Genomic DNA, 18,254 nt, shown 5'->3' with positions numbered 1-18,254 from the left:
TGGCTGCTCTTGTATGGTTATTTTTATACTTAATACGAATGAGCTTTGTACCAGTTCATTCCTCTGCTTGGCTTAGAGCTTGGAATATAAATTGGTTGCAAAACTTGTGAGTTTCAACTAAATTAATGGTTAGGATTTTTAAAAACTTTACACTTCTTGTAGAGAATCACAAAATGTCTGTTTTCTGGTAGTTGAATTTTTTAAACAGGACTTGGTATACTTCTGGTAAAAATAATGAAGTTTATTTTGGAAAAAATGATGGAATAGAAATCTGAATGAATGAAAGCAAAAAAAATTTCTGGTGTCTTTTTAAAGAAAGTACAGTATCTGACAAATTTAGCAGATTGAGAATCAAAACAAAAATCTGTATGTATTTTGTCCTTTGCTTTTTCATACTTGTGATAAGATTTGGAGAATATCATTTGTTTGCTACAATGCAGTCACAGCTATAAGCAAATACTCAATTTTTGAAAATTTAATGTTAACAGTTAGATCCCTGATGGTGGTATGTGAAGATACTGACATCCACATTCAGAATACTGCGTGCTGTTAATAGGTATCCTGTCTTGGTAGGGTCAGATTAACCATTTGCAAATGCATTTAAACTTTTTCAGCCTTTTAAAATCATTGGGGCAGTTATATTTGACTGTCAGGTAAGCAGAATGAACATGAGGAACCTAAACCTGATCATTTGGGGCCTTTCAGTGTTTTAAAGTAGGTCTTAAAGACCAAAGAAATCAGGTCTTTTTGAATTATGTTAATTGATCTGTTTATCACAGGTGACTGGCCAGACATGTTATGCTAATGATTCATCCAATTTGAATGAACCTACCAGTTCTCCCAATTTGGGCAAGGCCACTTGCAACTTAAATTGCTCTGTTTCAGGCTATCTTTGGTATATACTGATTTTACCATGTATAATTCAACTCCGTTATTATATATCAGCTTAAATTATATTATACTCAAAAGTTTTTAAAATCTGAAATAGTTAATCCCTTTTTAAAATAAAAATGTCTTCTTTACAGCATTTTCTCCTTGGCTTGGCAGTGTTCAGAATCAGTTTGAATCACTTTGAGAGTCTTGTCAGATTATATCCCATTGATTTGTATTGTTTTCCTTTTAGATTCCAGTATCCTAAATAGAGACTGAAGTAAAAAAAAAAAGAAAAGAAAAAGAAAAACGAGCTATAGAATATGAAATATGGCAATGACAAGGAATGTCAGTTTCTAAACTTTCCATCTTTTACTTTTAAGATAAAGATACAGATATCACCATGAAGGGGAACGTGGATGACTTTGGCCTGCGGGACACCTTGAGTGTTGCATCAACCGATTCTTTTGCTTCAGCAGCAGAGGTAGGACATGTATGTTCCTAATGAGGATTCCTTATTCTTTCTCAGCTGGGGAATACAGTTTTGCCGTTGTGCAGTAATTCAATTCAGTAGCCATTTATTTAGTATCTACTATGTGGTAGATACCAGGATACAAAGATGAATGTACCATGAATGTAAGTTCCCACAGGAACTTGGAGTCTCTTTAGAGAGGTGGACATGTAAACACAGACTTTAGGTGGGCACTCTCATATACTGTGGACTATGCGTGAAGCATTTAAGTGTCTTAATGGAAAACAGTTCACTTTATATCAGGAGTCTTACAAATATCCAGATTGTTTAGCTCAGAAATCATACTTCTAGGTATTTTTTCCAAGTGATGAGATTCAAAGATTTATATATAAAAACATTCACTGTGATGTTTTTAATTAAAATGAAAAACTGGAAACAATCTTATGTCAAGTTATGGAACATCCGTAACTTGAAATATTATAGTGCCATAAACATGTTTCCAATAATTTTTAATGACATGGGAACGTATATTAAGGGAAAAGAGAGTTCGTAAAGCTTTATAAAGAGTGTGATTGTAATTTTGTATTAAGAAAAATATGCTATACGGTATATTATGTAAATGTTTAGGCTGAGGGAAAAAAGGCTAGATATAAATACACTAATGTGCAAGCAGTGGGGATCGCTGAATGATGGATTTGTGGATCATTTGTTTTCTGCTGAAATTGAAATGTTGTATCCAAAAGAACTGCTTGCAAAGTAGTCATCTTTTCATAATGTTTTCTACTTGAAACAACTTTCAAAATCACATATGGCCAATTTTATCTTAGAATTATTTCATTTTTATGTAGATTTTGTATATTAATGCTGCCCTCTTTCATATAAATAGTATCACACATCTGTAACTGATGTGTAAATTCACACTCTACTGTGGAAAGCTTTAGGTATTCCAACACCCTGTACCCTAAGCCTTGAGTCTACATTTTTTAAAGCTGTACTGATCATAATTTTCCATCCTCTCAGGATTTTTCTGTATATTTTAGCTATTGCTTACAGTATCTTCTCCTGAATTGTTTATATTTTTCCTTATATTTTAATACTTGTAAGTTTGCAACACATAGAATATATCTACTTGTTTTATTGAAAAGCTGTTTCCTCTTCTTTCTACTATTTGATATAGACAGGCTTATCTTTCTGTTCTTTTTTCCCCCAGCTTTATTGAGATATAATTGACATATAACATTGTGTAAGTTTAGGGTATACAAAGTGATGATTTGATACAGATATATTATGAAATAATTACCACAATAAGATTAGTTAAAACTTCTGTCACCTCACATGATTACCTCTTTTTTTCTTTTTTGGTACAAACATTTAAGTTTTACTCTCTTGGCAACTTTCAAGCATATAATATAGTACTGCTAACTCTAGTTTCCATGCTGTATATTAGATCCCCAGAACTTACTCATCTTCTAACTGGAAGTTTGTATCCTTTGACCAGCATCTCCCCATCTCCCCCACCCCCACCCCAGGCCACCAAGATTCAACCACTATTCTACTCTCTATTTCTGTGGGTTTGGCATTTTGAGATGCCACATTTGATGCCATACAGTACAGTTGAGCCTTGAACAACATGAGTTTGAACTGTGCAGGTCCACTTATATGTGGATTTTTAAAAATAAATACATACTACATTATCTGCACTTGGTTGAATCTGAGGATGTGGAACTGTGAATGCTAAGCGCCAACTATGGGACTTGAGCATCTGAGGATTTTTGTATCCCAGCAGGTCTTGGACCCAATCTCCTGAGGAAACTGAGAGATGACTATTTTCAACTGCACAGGGGTCGGCCACCTTAACCCCCATGTTGTTCAAGGGTGAACTGTATTTGTCTTTCTCTGACTTACTTCACTTAACATAATGCCTTCAAAGTCCTGTGCAGTCCGTATTGTCGCAGGTGGCAGGATTTCCTTCTTTCTCATGGGTGAATGATACTCCATTGTGTATGTATAAATACATGTATACCACATCTTCTTTGTCCATCATCCATCCATGGACACTTGAGTTGTTTCCATTTCTTGGCTATTGTGAATAATGCTACGGTGAACATGGGAATGCAGATATCTCAAGGTAGTGATTTCAATTCCTTTTGATATATACCCAGAAGTAGGATTGCTGGGTCATATGGTAGTTCTGTTTTTAATTTTTTGAGAAACTTCCATATTTTTTTCCATAGTAGCTCTACCAATTTAAATCTCCACCATCAGTGCATTAGGGTTTCCTTTTGTCCACATACTCACCAGTGTTTGTTATCTCTAGTCTTTTTGATAATAGCTACTCTAACAGGTGATGTGATATCTCATTATAATTTTTGTCTGCATTTCCCTGGTGATTAGTGATGTTGAGCACCTTTTTACGTCCCTGTTGGCCATTTGTGTCTTCTTTGGGAAAATGTCTGTTCAGGTCCTCTGTCCATTTTTCAGTTGGATTTGTCTTTTTTTTTGTTTTTACTTTTGAGTTATGTGGGTTCCTCATATATTTTAGATACTAACCCCTTATCAGATAGATGGTTTGCAAATATTTTTTCCCTTCTTGTATGTTGCTTTTTCATTTTGTTGATTGTTTCTTTTGCTGTACAGAAGCTTTTTAGTTTAATTCAGTCCCATTTGTTTATTTTTGCCTTGTGGCTTGTGCTTTTGGTGTCATATCCAAAAAAATGTTGTCAAGACAGATGTCAAGGAGCTTTTTCTCCCTATATTTTCTTTCAGGAGTTTTATGATTTCAAGTCTTATGGTTAAGTCTTTAATCCATTTTGAATTGATTATTGTGAGTGTTACAAAATAGAGATCCAGTTTCATTCTTCTGCATATGGTTATGCAGTTTTCCTACTACCATTTATTAAAGAGACTGTCCATTCCCCTCTGAGTAATCTTGGCCCCTTGTCAGATACTGGTTGACCGTTTATACCCAAGAGTTTATTTCTGGTCTCTTGACTCTCTTCTATCGGTCTATGTCTTTTGTGATTACTTTGGCTTTGTATTAGTGTGTGAATTCAGGAAGTGTGACCTCTAGTTTTGTTCTTTCTCAGGATTGCTTTGGTTTATTTGGGGTCTTTTGTGATTCCATACAAATTTTAGGATTTTTGTTTGTTTGTTTCTATGAAAAATGCCATTGGAATTTTGAATCTAGATTCATTGCAGTGAATCTAAAGATGGCTCTAGGTAGTATGGACATTTTAACAATATTAATTTTTTTGATTCATGAACATGGATATCTTTTTTAAAAGCACTAATTATTATCATTATTATTATTTTTTTTAATGGAAGTACTGGGGATTGAACCCAGGACCTTGCACATGCTAAGCTGCAATGCACTCTGCTACTGAGCTATATACCCTCCCTGCATCACAGATATCTTTTCATTTATTTGTGTCTACTTCAGTTTCTTCATCAGTCTTATAGTTTTCACTATACAGATTTTTCGTGTCCTTGGTTAAATTTATTCTGAAGTATTTTATTATTTTCATGCTGTTGTAAATGAGAGTTTTCTTAATTTCTCTTGTTTTTGATAGTTTGCTTTAGTGTATAGAAATGGAACTGACTTTTGTGCCTGCAACTTTACTGAATTTATTTATTAGTTTTAATGGTTTTTGGGAGAATCTTTAGGACTTTCTGTATGTAAGATCATATCATGTACAAACACAGTTTTACTTTTTTCTTTCTGATTTGGATGCTTTTTTTTGGTTTATTTTTCTTGCCTAATTGCTCTGGCTAGGATTGCTAATTCTATGTTAAATAGGAGTGATGAGAGTGGACACCCTTGTCTTGTTCCTGATCTTAGAAAGCTTTCAACCTTTCACTTTTGAGTATGATGTTAGCTATGGCTTGTGATATATGGCCTTTGTTATGTTGAGGTACATTCCTTCTATACCAATTTGTTGAGAGTTTTTATCATAAAAAGATGTTGTATTTTGTCAAAAGCTTTTTATCTTTCTTTCTGTAGACACTTAGTCCTAAATGGTTTGTAAGGAGAATTGCTAGTCACTTTGCATTTTTTCCACTGTGAAGAAAAGTGTATGTATTGCTGTGAAGTTTCTTTATAATATACAACTGTAAAAAGTATTTTGCAAGGTATTCATTGTACTCACTTAAATTTGTGGTTTAAGTTACAAAGATTTGATAAATTTTAAAAAAATCCCTTTGGAAAACAAAATGCAGGGGAGTTGGGGGTTATAGCTCAATGGTACAACACATGCTTAACATGCACAAGGTCCTGGGTTCAATCCCCAGTACCTCCATTAAATAAATGAATAAGTGAGTAAGTGAGTGAGTAAGTAAGTAAATAAAATTCTTGAAAACAAAACAAAATGCATGAATACCACAAGAAGGGCTCACTGTCTGAGATGCTTCTAGGGTATAAATGTGTGATCTCAGAATCTGAATGTTCCAGGGTAGATTCCTTTCTAAGAAATGTTTGTTAAATTATTTTTAATTGCATTTACTATATGCCAAACACTTAAAGATAACTTAGGAAAGGCTATTTAATGAAGAAAATGCGGTGCCAGCTGGTGCCTGATGAGGCCCTTAACCCCCACTCCTGGACCCTTCATGTGCCTGCATTCTTTCACAAGAGGATGCGGAACATTTTTGCTTGGTGTGTGCTTGGTGTGTGCTTGCTCCAGCAGAACTAACCACCACAAGAAATGGCTTATCTCACAGTACCCCAGGTGGACAGGCCTCACTACACGTCTTGCCCTTAATGGGGCCATAAATCCCATTACTTAAAATAACCCCTGACAAGTCTTACCTCACTTGTAACCAGTCAAGTACCTGTGCACGAGCTAATCACGCAGCCCCTTCTCCTTGTGTGCACAACCCCTTGCTGATAAAAGACCCTGCGCATTCACCCTTGGCTCTCACAGAGGCACCTCTCACTGGTGTGGCCCGCTGTTGCCTGCAGCAGCGTACCTCTTAAACCTTTCCTTTGTTTCCGGTAAATTCTTTTACAGCCCACGACACTGGCCTGCTGTGTCCTCCAACAGAAAGTTATTAAGAAAATAAGATCAGAACTCCTTGGGAAGTTAAACAGTTTGTGATCATTCAAAAGCTTTATTCAGAATTACCAGGAAGAATTTTTGCCTATTTAGGTAAAAGCAAGTCCTGGCATAGGCTTTTCTCTAAGCTTGGTCAGTTATTTGTGAAAGTGATTAACAAGATTTTCTTGTGCATGCTTTACCAGACATTGGCTTGGAACCACAGCCTTTCTCCCCTGAAAAGTCTTTTTTAAATAGCCTTGGTGAGATATAATGCACATACTGTAAAATTCACTCTTTTAATGTGTACAGTGCAGTGGTTTTTGGTATATTCACGGAGTTATGCGAGCTTTCTAATTCCAGAACTATCACTCCAGAAAGAAGCCCCTGCCTATTGGTAATCACACCCCTTCCCCTCCTACCCCCGGCCCTAGGCAGCTACTCCTGTGCCTTCTGTCTCTCCTGGACATTTCATATAGAGTCAAACAATGCATGGTCTTTTGTGTTGGATGTCCTTTGACTTAGCATAATTTTCAAGTTCTGAGAAGTCTTTTTAATGTTAGGATACCACTGCATTGAGTACTGCCCTAACTTTTCCATCTCTAAAGGAGATTGTCATTTAATAGGTAGAAGCTAATACTGCAGAGAGACCATTTTTAGCTGTATTCACTTTTTCTTAGAATGATACCCCTCTGCATTGTGGGTCTGTATGTTTAATATGTAAATTGTAGGGTGCTCTTTAAAGAGCAGATTTTATTTCTTACAATTCAAATACCTCTGCTCGTACTCTAAAAGGAAGCTTAGAAAGCTTTTGCTGTATCTGCACCTCGCTGACTTGATAGCAGTTGTTTGTAGCAATCCAGAATTATCTTACTTCCGCTAGGGTCAATTTTGTCTCTCTATCTGGGGCTTTTATTCTTGTGTTGATCGTTTTCTTTTCAAATTGGAGAACTTACTTGGTGACTGGATTGATTTTCTTAGGTAGATTGTGTGGGTTTGCAGTACTGTTTTATGTTTGCCTCTCCCTTGAATAGGGGAATGGGAAAGCTAACGGGGCTTCTTTGAGCTGTGTTGATTGGCAGGCTTTTCTTTAGGATGAATGGTCTGGAAATAGACTAATGGTCGGGACACACCTGGGTACAGAATGAGGGCCTTACTTTGGGAGGCTCATCACCCACCCTACCAGACTTACTTTCCTTAGGTAGTTTAAGTAATTTTTAAAGACAAATGTTCTTTGGTTGCAAATTTGTTTTTCTGTAAGCTGCCTTCCTATTCAGGGCAGACAGTAGAATAAGATACAGGACTACTACAGTTGTTTGGACACAGACTTTTCATTTAAAAGCTCCCATTTTTCAATCCTCCTTCTTCAGTCCTGCCCTTGTACCTGCCCTCGTACCTGCCCTCTGTAAGCCTGGTGCTCTTTGAGGCTCTGCTTAGCAAATGTCTCCCTCTTGACCATATCTCCCTGTCAACTTATTCTGGTCCATGGCTTCCTCATCTATTTCATCTGACCACACACTTCCAGTTGCTTTCCAGTTTTTGGAAATATATGTATCTTTCTTTTGCTGTTAGTATTGTTCCCACTGTTACATTAGTTATCTGTTGCTGTGTAATAAGTTACCCCAAACTTGGTGTCCTAAAACCAATAAAATTCAGGTGTGGGTTGGGGACTGGTGCCAAGGCTGTAGATTCTGTCCTGATCTTCAGAGGTGTGTCCCGGAGAGCGGGACTCCTTGTCCCAGTTTGGGGGTTAATTCCTGGTGTCCTCAATTTCCTAGGGGTTAAATAAGGTAAAGGGCATGTGTCTTTGTGTTAATCTAGGGTGGAGCCTTCTGAATCCTGGGGGTTCCACACTTGGAGTTAAGTAGAGGCTCAAGAATTTTAGGAGTCACCTTCTTAAAATTCAAGGTTTATGGGGTGCTTTTCTGGAGGTCTTGGGCCTTGGGGTTAGTCCTATGAGAACTGGGTCCTAAGGGCTAATATCCAGGGAGACTGTCATTTTGGTATTTAATTTTGAAGCTGCATGTATCAGATAAGGAGTGACTCCTGGACTGAGCATGCCTACCACAAGCAGCAGACACCTTCATTCAAAGTAAAAAGAGGGTCCTCCTTGGAGAAACTGTCAAGGAGAAGCTCCCACAACACAAGAACATTGATCTGGGCTTCAGGGCACCTGGGGAGGCCACTGAAGGCAATAGAAATGCCCTTTTACGGGCATAATCTCCATCTGAGGGCAGGTCCTGTCTGGCATGGTGACCAAGATGTAGATGCAGAGGACTGTTGTCGTCTGCCGAGACAACCTCCACTACATCCAGAAGTACAGCCGCTTCTAGAAGTGCCATAAGAACATGTCCATACACTGTGCCCCTGCTTCAGGGACATCCAGGTTGGTGCCATTGTCACAGTGGGCAGGTGCTCGCCCCTGGGCAAGACTGTATGAGTTCAGTGTGCTCAAGGTCACCGAAGTTGTTGGCACAAAGAAGTGATTCCAGAAATTCTGAGACTGAAACACCTGCCCATTGCCCCAAACAAAGCATTGTTCCCCATTCAACAAAAGAGTAAACATTTTTGTCTCATTGTTCTGAGGGCCAAGAATTTGGAAGTGGCTTATCAGGTAGCTCTGGCTTGAGGTCTTTTGCAAAGTTGTAGTCAGGTACGTTGGCTGGGGCCACAGTCATCTGAAGATTTGATTGGAGCTGGAGAATCTGCTCCCAGCCTCACTTAGATGAATGGTAGATTGATGCTACCTTATTGGTAGAAAACCTAAGTTTTTATGGTTTTATAGACTTTTCAATAGGACTGCTTGAGCCTCTCCACAGCATAGCACCTGGCTTCCCCGAGAGAGTGGGACAGAAGCAGTGAGTGTCATGATCTAGCCACAGAAACCACACTCCATCATTTCCACAGTATGTTATTGGTTCTGCAGGTTAGCCCTCTTCAGCATGGAATGAAGCATGAAGTACCGGGAGGAGAGAGTCCTTGAGGGCCATTTTAGAAGGTGGTTATTATGGGTTTATTTCCTGTTTAATTTCTTTTCTATTAGTGTGATAAGAGATGTATTCAGCCTGATTTCTTTAACTGTTAAGTCCTTTTTGTAATTTAGGTGGTTATTTTGAAAGGAAAATGTAAATGTGAAAAAATAGTCCATATTAAAATCGAACTTAACCTTTTTTTATGACCCAACTTATAGTCGTTTTAGGACTTTGGTCATTTCTTTTATGGTTGTTTAGAGGCTTTTAATAATAAGGCTTTTACAAATATTATTTCACATTCAGCAAAGTCATTACTTCCCGAGAGAGATAAGGCCCAGTCCCTCTTGCCCCTTGTGGAGGGCAAGGAGGAAGTAATTTAGGATGTTTGACATCTTCAGCTAATCCCAGAACGTTGTTTTCACTGATTGGTTCATCGATGGGTTTTATCTATTTTGTCTGTTTCTATTGTTCCTATTGTTGTTAACTTGTTTGATTTCTTACATGGTCATTTTTATGGTGCTTGAGACTCGTGTTACTTCTCTTTTTGAAAATATTAAAAAGAGTTTTTGAAATATGCCCTTTTAGGAAAAGAATGATTTAGAAATAAAGGACATTTCATTTTTCAGTTAGCAAAGAAAAGAACCCTTTTTCACGGTAAATTGCATGTTTCCACATGCTGGGATTAAACTGTTACTGACTTCTGCTTCTCAAGTAACATCTCTGCTCTGGTAAAATGTTAATATTTTTCTGATAGCTTTTTAAAAGCTTTTGAGAATTTTGTGGGAAAAAAAATTCTTCCTATAAGATATATTCTAAAATGAGAATTTAAGCCGTCATTTTAGTGGTTTGCTTTTTATTTTAAAAATTCTCAGACTGATGGTTTAAATAAATGTTTCTGAGCTGTCATTGTCTCGGGGAGAGTTGGTGATGCTGGCTAGCAGCAGACCTTCTGTGTGGTGTATTTTCTCAGCTGCAGGCTTATTTCAAGAGACTTGTTTGGTGATCACTGAAGCCAAATCAACAAATGAGCAAGGTAGACTAATGAATCAAGACCTGACTCGGAATCTCTCATTACTGAATTTGTTCACTTCTTATTAGTATAAATTATTTTGTGTAGAGAGTTTCCTCCTCAGAATTTTTCTCTACTGGTAGGTGTCCATAGATTCTGTTTGTTTTGACAGTGGTACAGAACTTTAAACTATTTAATATCTAAAGAATTTCCATTCTAAGTAATTTTTTTAAAGTGTTACCTTTTTTTTTTTACCTCAAAAACACTTTATCTTTAGTGTAATATATTTTTCTTAATATATGAGGGGAAATGTTATTTAAAGCAGGTAATATATAATGTCAGATACTGTCATTTTTGTTTACCTTTTTTTTTTTTTTGCCTGTAGATGAATAGGCATATTTATACTATCCTAAATAGTTCTAATGCTTAAACTTCTTCTCCTTTGGACTTTTGGATAAGGCTGATGGGAGGGCATGTATAGTTTGGTATTTAAAAGTGCATAAAAGCTCTGGAATAAATTTTAAATTCTACCATTTAGCTGTGGGACTTGGGGCAAGTTCCTGCTACTCTACATCTCTGTTCCTTTATCTGTAAAATGTGGTTAATAAGACCACCTACTTTATGAGTGATTGTAAAGAAATGAGATAATCAAGTTAAAGCTTTAGCACAGCACTGGGTACACGTGAAGGATCAGAACTACAGCATGGAGAAACACTTCCAGAATAGTAGAGTAAAAACCTCCGGAGATCTCCACAAAAGCAAGGAAAACACTGGCAAAGATCAGCGAAATCAGAATTTTCAGAACTCTGAAAATTAAACATTTGCAAAAACTCAAGGAGCATTTATTCAGAAAATGGTTGAATCTCTGTAAGAGCAGTGAACTTTGTGAATTTTTAGTTTGTTCTATTCCATCCCTCTCTCCACAGTTAGTCTTGAAAACCAACAGCCTCACAGCTGTGGTAACTGTCAAAATCAGGGGACCAGCCGCCCCTGGCAGAAAATTAATGGCTTTGGAGCTTCCCAAAATTCCCATCACTAGAGAATTGTCACTATTTGACCTGTATGGCAGGTCCCTGCAAAGCTCCATTCTCAGGACTTGTGTTTATTTGACCTGACTTAGAGCTTGCTTCTGTGCAAAATTTCTATCCCTGGAGCTTTCGTTGAAAACAGCTAGTGCTAATTGTTTAACAGTGCAGCTGCCCGAGGTTGGGGTTACCAGTGGGGCTAACAAGATGGGCTGACCACAAAACTTAAAAGGAAAAACTGGGCAATGAGGTGTTTATAGGGAGCTTGGAAAGCTCCAGCATATTCTTGGGAATCTAGAAGAGCCAGAAGCATGTTCCGGGTTATATACCTGTCCAGGAAAGACCTTAGAAGTCCCTAACCTCTCACCTCTGGCTGACCTTGATGTTCTGCACAAAATAAAAAGTTAAGACAGACAAAAGAGGAAAATGATTAATTGTCATTTATCAAAAGTAGAAACTTTTGTGCTTCAGAGGATACCAACAAAAAAGTAAAAAGACTGTGGATGGGAGAAAATATTTGTAAATCATGTATCTGATAAAGGTCCTATATCCAGGCTATATAAAGAACTCTTACAACCCAACAATACATGGACAAATAAACCAACTAAAAATGAGCCAAGGATTTGAATATATATATTTTTTCAAAGAAGATATACAAGGGCCAATAAGGAAATGAAAGATGTTCAGCATTATTAGTTGTTAGAGAAATTTAAGCCACTTCACACCCACTAGGGTAGCTGTAATAAAAAGGATAGACAGTTATTTTTGTTGGTGAACTGTAAGATACTGCTTTTCTGTGCATCCTGTGAATTGAAGTAGTTGGATCCTAAATGAATTAAGCTTGTTAATGAAGTTTTACTCTTTTTTTTTTGACAACTAAATAAAGTGAAATAAAATGAACTCAGATCTTATGAGCCATAAAATCTTACTGAATTACTTTCACAGTTTAATCAAAGTGAGTCTATTAGCCAGATAGTAATATAGCAAGATCCTATTTTCTGTCTTTTAGTTTTTCTCCTTATATCAGTGTAGTCTGTTTTAACCCACTGTATTCTTAGCTTGCAGAACACAGAGAAGTGCGGCATGCCTACAGTCTGGAGTCTCTTTGCCACTGCCCTTTTTACGAGGAAGCCATGCATTTAGTTGAAGAAGGAAAAATTCACTCAAGAGTGCTTAGGTACCATGTTTGTCTTTATGAAAAAGAGTAAGGTATTATTGCTTTGTTGGTCTGATATTTATTTAAAATGTTTATGAAAAAAGGGGAAATATGTTTTTAGGCTCAAAAAAATTTTTTTACGTATTTTATCAGTATTGAAAAAACATGTGTTTTTTATGAAGGTCCTGAGCCCAAATATGTAGTAGGCTTGCTTGATCCTGAATGCAGTTTAACAGTTGTTTCCCATTTATTACTTAGAACTGAAATGTTGGAGTGCCTAGGAGACAGCGATTTTCTTGCCAAACTTCACTGTATTCGACAGGCTTTTCAGGTATTTTTTTTTTTTTTCACATTAAGTGACTTCACCCAGCCACTCATCCCCACCCTCATGCTGTAGAGTCCAGCTGCATATAAGCAGAGCAGCTCTCTACTTTCTATTATCCTTATTCCTAATGGCAAATAAAAAGTCTTCCAAGTTTATTTTTCTTGCCTGCTTTCTCCCTTCATTTGTGTTCATTTGTCATTGTCTTCTCCTGTGACTTCCCAGGTCTGCCACATTCTGCCAAACAGGACATTTTGATGCTAGAGATGTGTGTGTTCAAATGGCTGCTTAAAATAGAAGTCCTCTTTCTTATAAATTAGTATGTGTTCTAACATTTTTCATTTGAATCAGTTGTGAAATCATTGGTTTCCTAAAATGAAATAGGGTCATTTAACAATAAAATTATCTTTATTTTTCTATGTTTTGAAGCTATATAATGTTTATTTTGGATTTTCTAATATTGAACAGGATTTAAGTTCAGATCTATCTCCCTTTACTCTCTTATTATTATAGGTTCAAGAACTCTTTTTATTTTAGTAAATTTGGACTTTTTCTGTGGTTTTCTTGCTGAAATAGTGTCACATACAATACATTGACTATATTAGGGTTATTTATGCATAGATGTGCTGTAACGTCAAATATCCATTCAAATTAATTACAAGTCTCTTTTTTTCTTTGTTTGTGGGTGGATATTTTTTCAGGTAATTCTTTCAGAAACAGCCAACAGGATATTCCTTGCTGAAAGTGGAAGGAAAATTTTATCAGCATTAATTGTGAGAGCACGAAAGGTAAACTTGTTTTGTGGCAAGTTTTTTTTATTGTTGTTTCAGTTGAACTGAAGATTAAAATATATTACACTTTTAATAGGAGAGAATGTTTTGTAGGTAGTTGCGAAGGTTCATATATTAAAATTTTTTAAAAGATTAAAAAAAAAAGAAAAAATAAATAACTCCCCCCAAATAAATAAATAAATAAGCAAATAAATAACCCGAAGACCATTGATTTCTACTTGGGTTGATTTATTTTCTAGGTATAAAGTTCACGCTGTTTTGATCAAGTTGATAAATTATTCCTGGGGCTGGGGGGGTATAGCTCATGGCATGCATGAGGTCCTGGGTTCAATCCCCAGTGACTCCATTAAGGGGGGAAGAAAATGAAATAAAATTAAAAATTAAAAAAAAAAGATTCCCAATTTGCTATGAAATGTGTGAATGTCATGGTGAGAATTATCATCAGATCTGCTACTACAGCCACCACTATTATTATTTCTAATAACCTCTTCTCTTACCTGCCTCAATCCTGTTTAGTAAAAAAGTTCCAGGAAATAGTGTAGATCTCAGAAACATGGAAATACAAAGTGAGCTAGCTGCCTCTTACTCTTACTCATCTTCATGGGAATGAATGAGGCAGAAGCAATGGCAAGAACTTGATAAAGACTGTAAGGAACCACTTTCCTTTGTGCAGGGTGTGTCCAGACGATGAGAAAAAACAAAACTAAACAGGCCATTGAGCCATTTGAACACCTGGTTTTCAGACCCAACCTTTCAACCTCAGTTCTCTCATTTGTATAATGGAATTATGTTTATGGTATCTTATTTCAAAGAGTTCTTATAGTGATTCAATATATGATAAATGGGAAAGCAATTTTTTTAAGTGCAAAATAAATGTAGGGTGATATTAACCAATTGCAATTCCCAGTGTAACTCTTATGTTACTTTCTTGGCCTTCCCAAGGCAGATAAACCCACTGATTTGAACTAGAATTCTTCCAAAAGGAGTAGAACTACATCAAAAGCATCACATAGTATCTGTTCACCCTAAGGACTGACCTACATAGGCATATATATTTGAATAGTAAGCATTTTGCTCATGAAACATTTTACTTACATTCTTAGTCTTGGCTTCTTCAGAAGTTGGATCAACAAAATGAAACCAGATGAATGTGGCATACACTGAAAATGTGTTTTGGTTCAGTTACCTCCAGCATGAAGATCTAATAAACTTACTTGAAGAGTAGCTTATTTACTTTGTAGTATTGAGCCTTGTTTTAAAGTTGCGTTTAGGATTAAAGTGTGTTTTCTTCTGCAGAATCCGAAGAAGTTTGAAGATGTTTTTGATGAAATGATCTATTTTTTAGAGCAGACTGATCACTGGGATAGTACTGAAATGGAACTTGCTGCTAGAGGAGTAAGTTCAAATTGTTATAGTATTTATTCCCCTTAGTTATTTACACATGATATTTACATAATTTGAGGCCACTGTTTCCTTGTCCTTGTTAAATGACAGTGAAACCAGTTGTGTGGTGGTCATTATGACACAGTCACAGCAACCGCAGTCTTTATACATTGGGGCAATAGTTGAAAATAATGTTTTTTTAAAAAGCCCTTCATTCCTTCCCTCCCTCCTGTCTTCTGTCCACAAGTCAATGAACAGGCCCTAGCGGGGCGGTAGTGGTAGCCTGTGCACAGCTGGTTTCAAACAGGACAGCAGCAACTCAGTGGGGCTGGGAGATTGGCTCCATACACAGGGTCAAACAATAACCAAGTATGTTGAGAATAATCAGAGCCAGGTTTTTCACTGTCAGGTGAGGGAGGTATAAAAAGCTGGGATTGGAATTGAAGCTGTCAGTGTGAATTCATAGTTGACAGTATCGTACGGTAGATAGATAGCTGGATAGATGAGCAGATACAGAAATAAATACAAGTTTGTATATACGTAGACATACATATACTTCCTGGCTCTATTCACTGAGAGGGCCTGGGAGCAGCAACACCTCAAAAGAAATGATTCTCGCACACATATCTTGGCTTCTGAGTACCACTCTCCACTGGAGGAACTAGGGCTCCTTGGGAAAATGGCTGATTTCACACTGGGAGAGCAGAGGTACATGATGAGCCTGGGATATTTTGTCTTAACGGAAGTTTAAAGAATGAGTTTGCAAGGGGCTGAAAGTCTTTCTAGACAGAGAAGACAGTAGATATGGAAACAGAGGCGTAATCTTTCCTTCTCTGGTGTACACTCAGTTGGTGAAGGAAGTGGCACCGGCTCCACTGTGCAGGCCAGAAACCTGGGACTCATCCTTTACACCTTCCTGGTCCTCGCCCACCTTATCATATTCATCCCCAAGTTCTGTTAATTTAACTCCTAAATATCTCTCAGTTTTTTCTTTATTCATGCCAGCCCCAACGTAGTCTGAGTAACTGTTGTCTTTCCCTGGACTGCCTCAGGGGGTTTGCATCCCTGATTCCTTGCCACCGCTGCCCGCCTGCATTCCCCCTTCCTGCTCTCTATGCCATATCCCTGCCGAACGGTCTTTAAAAAGCACAAATCTGAATATTACTCAGCCATAAAAAAGAATGAAATCTGGCCATTTGTGACAACATTGATGGACCTAGAGGGTATTATGCTAAGTGAAATAAATCAGAGAAAGACAAATACTGTGTAATTTCACTTATGTATAGAATCTAAAAAACAAAACAAATGAACAAACGTAACTAAACAAAAACAGTGTCATAAACACAGAGAACAGACAGGTGGTTGCCGGGGGTGAGGGAGGAGAATAGGTGAGGGGGATTAAGAGGTATAGACTTTCACTTACAAAATAAATAAAATACATGTATAATATACAGTGTGGGGAATATAGTCAATAATTAGTGTCTTTATATGGTGACAGATGGCAACGAGACTTCTCATGTTGATGATTTTGAAATGTATGGAAATATGGGATTGCTATGTTGTATACCAGGAACTAACATAGTGTTGTATGTCAATTATACTTCAAAAACAAACAAGTTCATAGAAAAAGAAATCAGATTTGTGGCTACCAGAGAGGGTGGGGGAGGGGGACTTAGATGAAAGTGGGCATAAAGTATAAATGTCCACTTATAAGATAAATAAGTACTAGAGATGTAATGTAGAACATGGTAAAGGTAGTTAACACTGCTGTATGATATTATGAAAGTTGTTAAGAGTAAATTCTGAGTTCTCGTCACAAGGAAAAAGGTTTTTTCTAGTTCTTTAATGTTGTATCGATATGAAATGATGTTCACTGAACTTACTGTGATAATCATTTCGTGATGTTTGTAAATCAGATCTTGATGTTGTACACCTTAAGCTTATACAGTGCCGTATGTCAATTGTATCTCATTAAAACCAGAAGAAAATGTAAAATAAAACAGATCTGATCATCCATCCCCACCACCACCACTACCCCCCCTTACTACAGTGAGGAGAAAATCCAAAAGCATTAACGTGGGCCATAAACTCTGCAGGAGCGGGCCCTTCCTCCCTGTCTCCAGCTGCTGGCCCTGCTCCCTGCTGCAGAGAGCTCCAGCACACTTCCAGTGACCTTTGGTTCAACGCCACTGTGTTCTTTTTCACCATACAGTCTCTGACGACATATTTCTTGTACCTGGCGTGCCTCACTCCCTGAAGAACGCCCTCACTGACATTCAGTCTAGATTGGAAGCTCCATTATAAACTCTCATGATACCCTGTACTCTTGCTTTTACTGTGCTTATCACAGTTTGTAATTGTGTATTTGTGGGATTATTTATTGCTGTCTGTTTTCCCCACTAAACTCTAAGCATCTAGTTTGCTTACTGGGGAAGCCTGAGCACCCGGTACAGCATGTCGTCCAGCACAGCATGCATGAATGCGGTACTGGACTACGCGAATGCGTGAATGAATGGAAGGGCAAGAGGGTCGTGATGTGGTGGGGAAGACAGGCAGATAGACCAGTAACTAAGTGACAGCGCACAGTGAGCATTGTGGATACCATAATAAAAGCACGAACAGCGGACTCCCAGGATAGAGTGGGGGGAGAGGTTCACTTCACCTGATGGCGTCTGGGAAGGAGCAGCCGTCAGGTAAATTGTAGCTTCTGGTGGTGAGTTGTTTCCATAGTTGCCTCTTCCCTTCCTCTTTTTTGGTCGGAGAGACAATCTGATTCCACTGAAAACACCCTGCTCTTATAATGTGTGAAGCCTTAACTCAGACTTTATTTCAACTCTATGTAGTATTAATCTCTGTTTTAACTCATAATTTAATGCAGGTGAAAAATCTCAATTTTTATGATGTTGTTCTGGATTTTATATTGATGGATTCCTTTGAAGATTTAGAAAACCCACCCACATCCATACAGAATGTAGTAAATAATCGCTGGCTAAACTCCTCCTTCAAAGAAACCGTAAGTGGTGGTTTACCTTTCTCAACCATTTAAATTTGATGAGAAATAGTCAGAATTGGAAAGATAAATAAGATTTATATATATATATGGTCCATAGAATGACCTGAGTGGAAACTGAGCTCATTCTTTGATACTGCGATCAGATGTATATGATACGTAACATCTTCAGATGAAATTTCCCTTTTGAAGATGGCGGAGTAGAAGGACGCTT

At 37.4% G+C, this 18,254-nt stretch overlaps 1 protein-coding gene and 1 pseudogene across 4 annotated transcripts in view; both read left to right on the top strand.

Moving 5' to 3' along the window:
• Positions 1-18,254, top strand: part of MIGA1 (mitoguardin 1) — an 81,238-nt gene that overhangs the window by 45,548 nt on the left and 17,436 nt on the right. For all 4 annotated transcript variants that reach the window (XM_072974190.1, XM_072974193.1, XM_072974191.1 and 1 more), the window contains exons 8-13: positions 1,254-1,354; positions 12,437-12,555; positions 12,793-12,865; positions 13,558-13,644; positions 14,944-15,042; positions 17,909-18,043. In XM_072974190.1, the coding sequence (XP_072830291.1) occupies positions 1,254-1,354; positions 12,437-12,555; positions 12,793-12,865; positions 13,558-13,644; positions 14,944-15,042; positions 17,909-18,043 (614 nt within the window). The remainder of the gene's footprint in view (positions 1-1,253; positions 1,355-12,436; positions 12,556-12,792; positions 12,866-13,557; positions 13,645-14,943; positions 15,043-17,908; positions 18,044-18,254) is intronic.
• Positions 8,396-8,873, top strand: LOC140700834 (small ribosomal subunit protein uS17-like; annotated as a pseudogene).

Source organism: Vicugna pacos, chromosome 13 (assembly GCF_048564905.1).
Source record: "Vicugna pacos chromosome 13, VicPac4, whole genome shotgun sequence".
Lineage (NCBI taxonomy): Eukaryota > Metazoa > Chordata > Mammalia > Artiodactyla > Camelidae > Vicugna > Vicugna pacos.
This window is presented reverse-complemented; position numbering and strand designations above follow the sequence as displayed.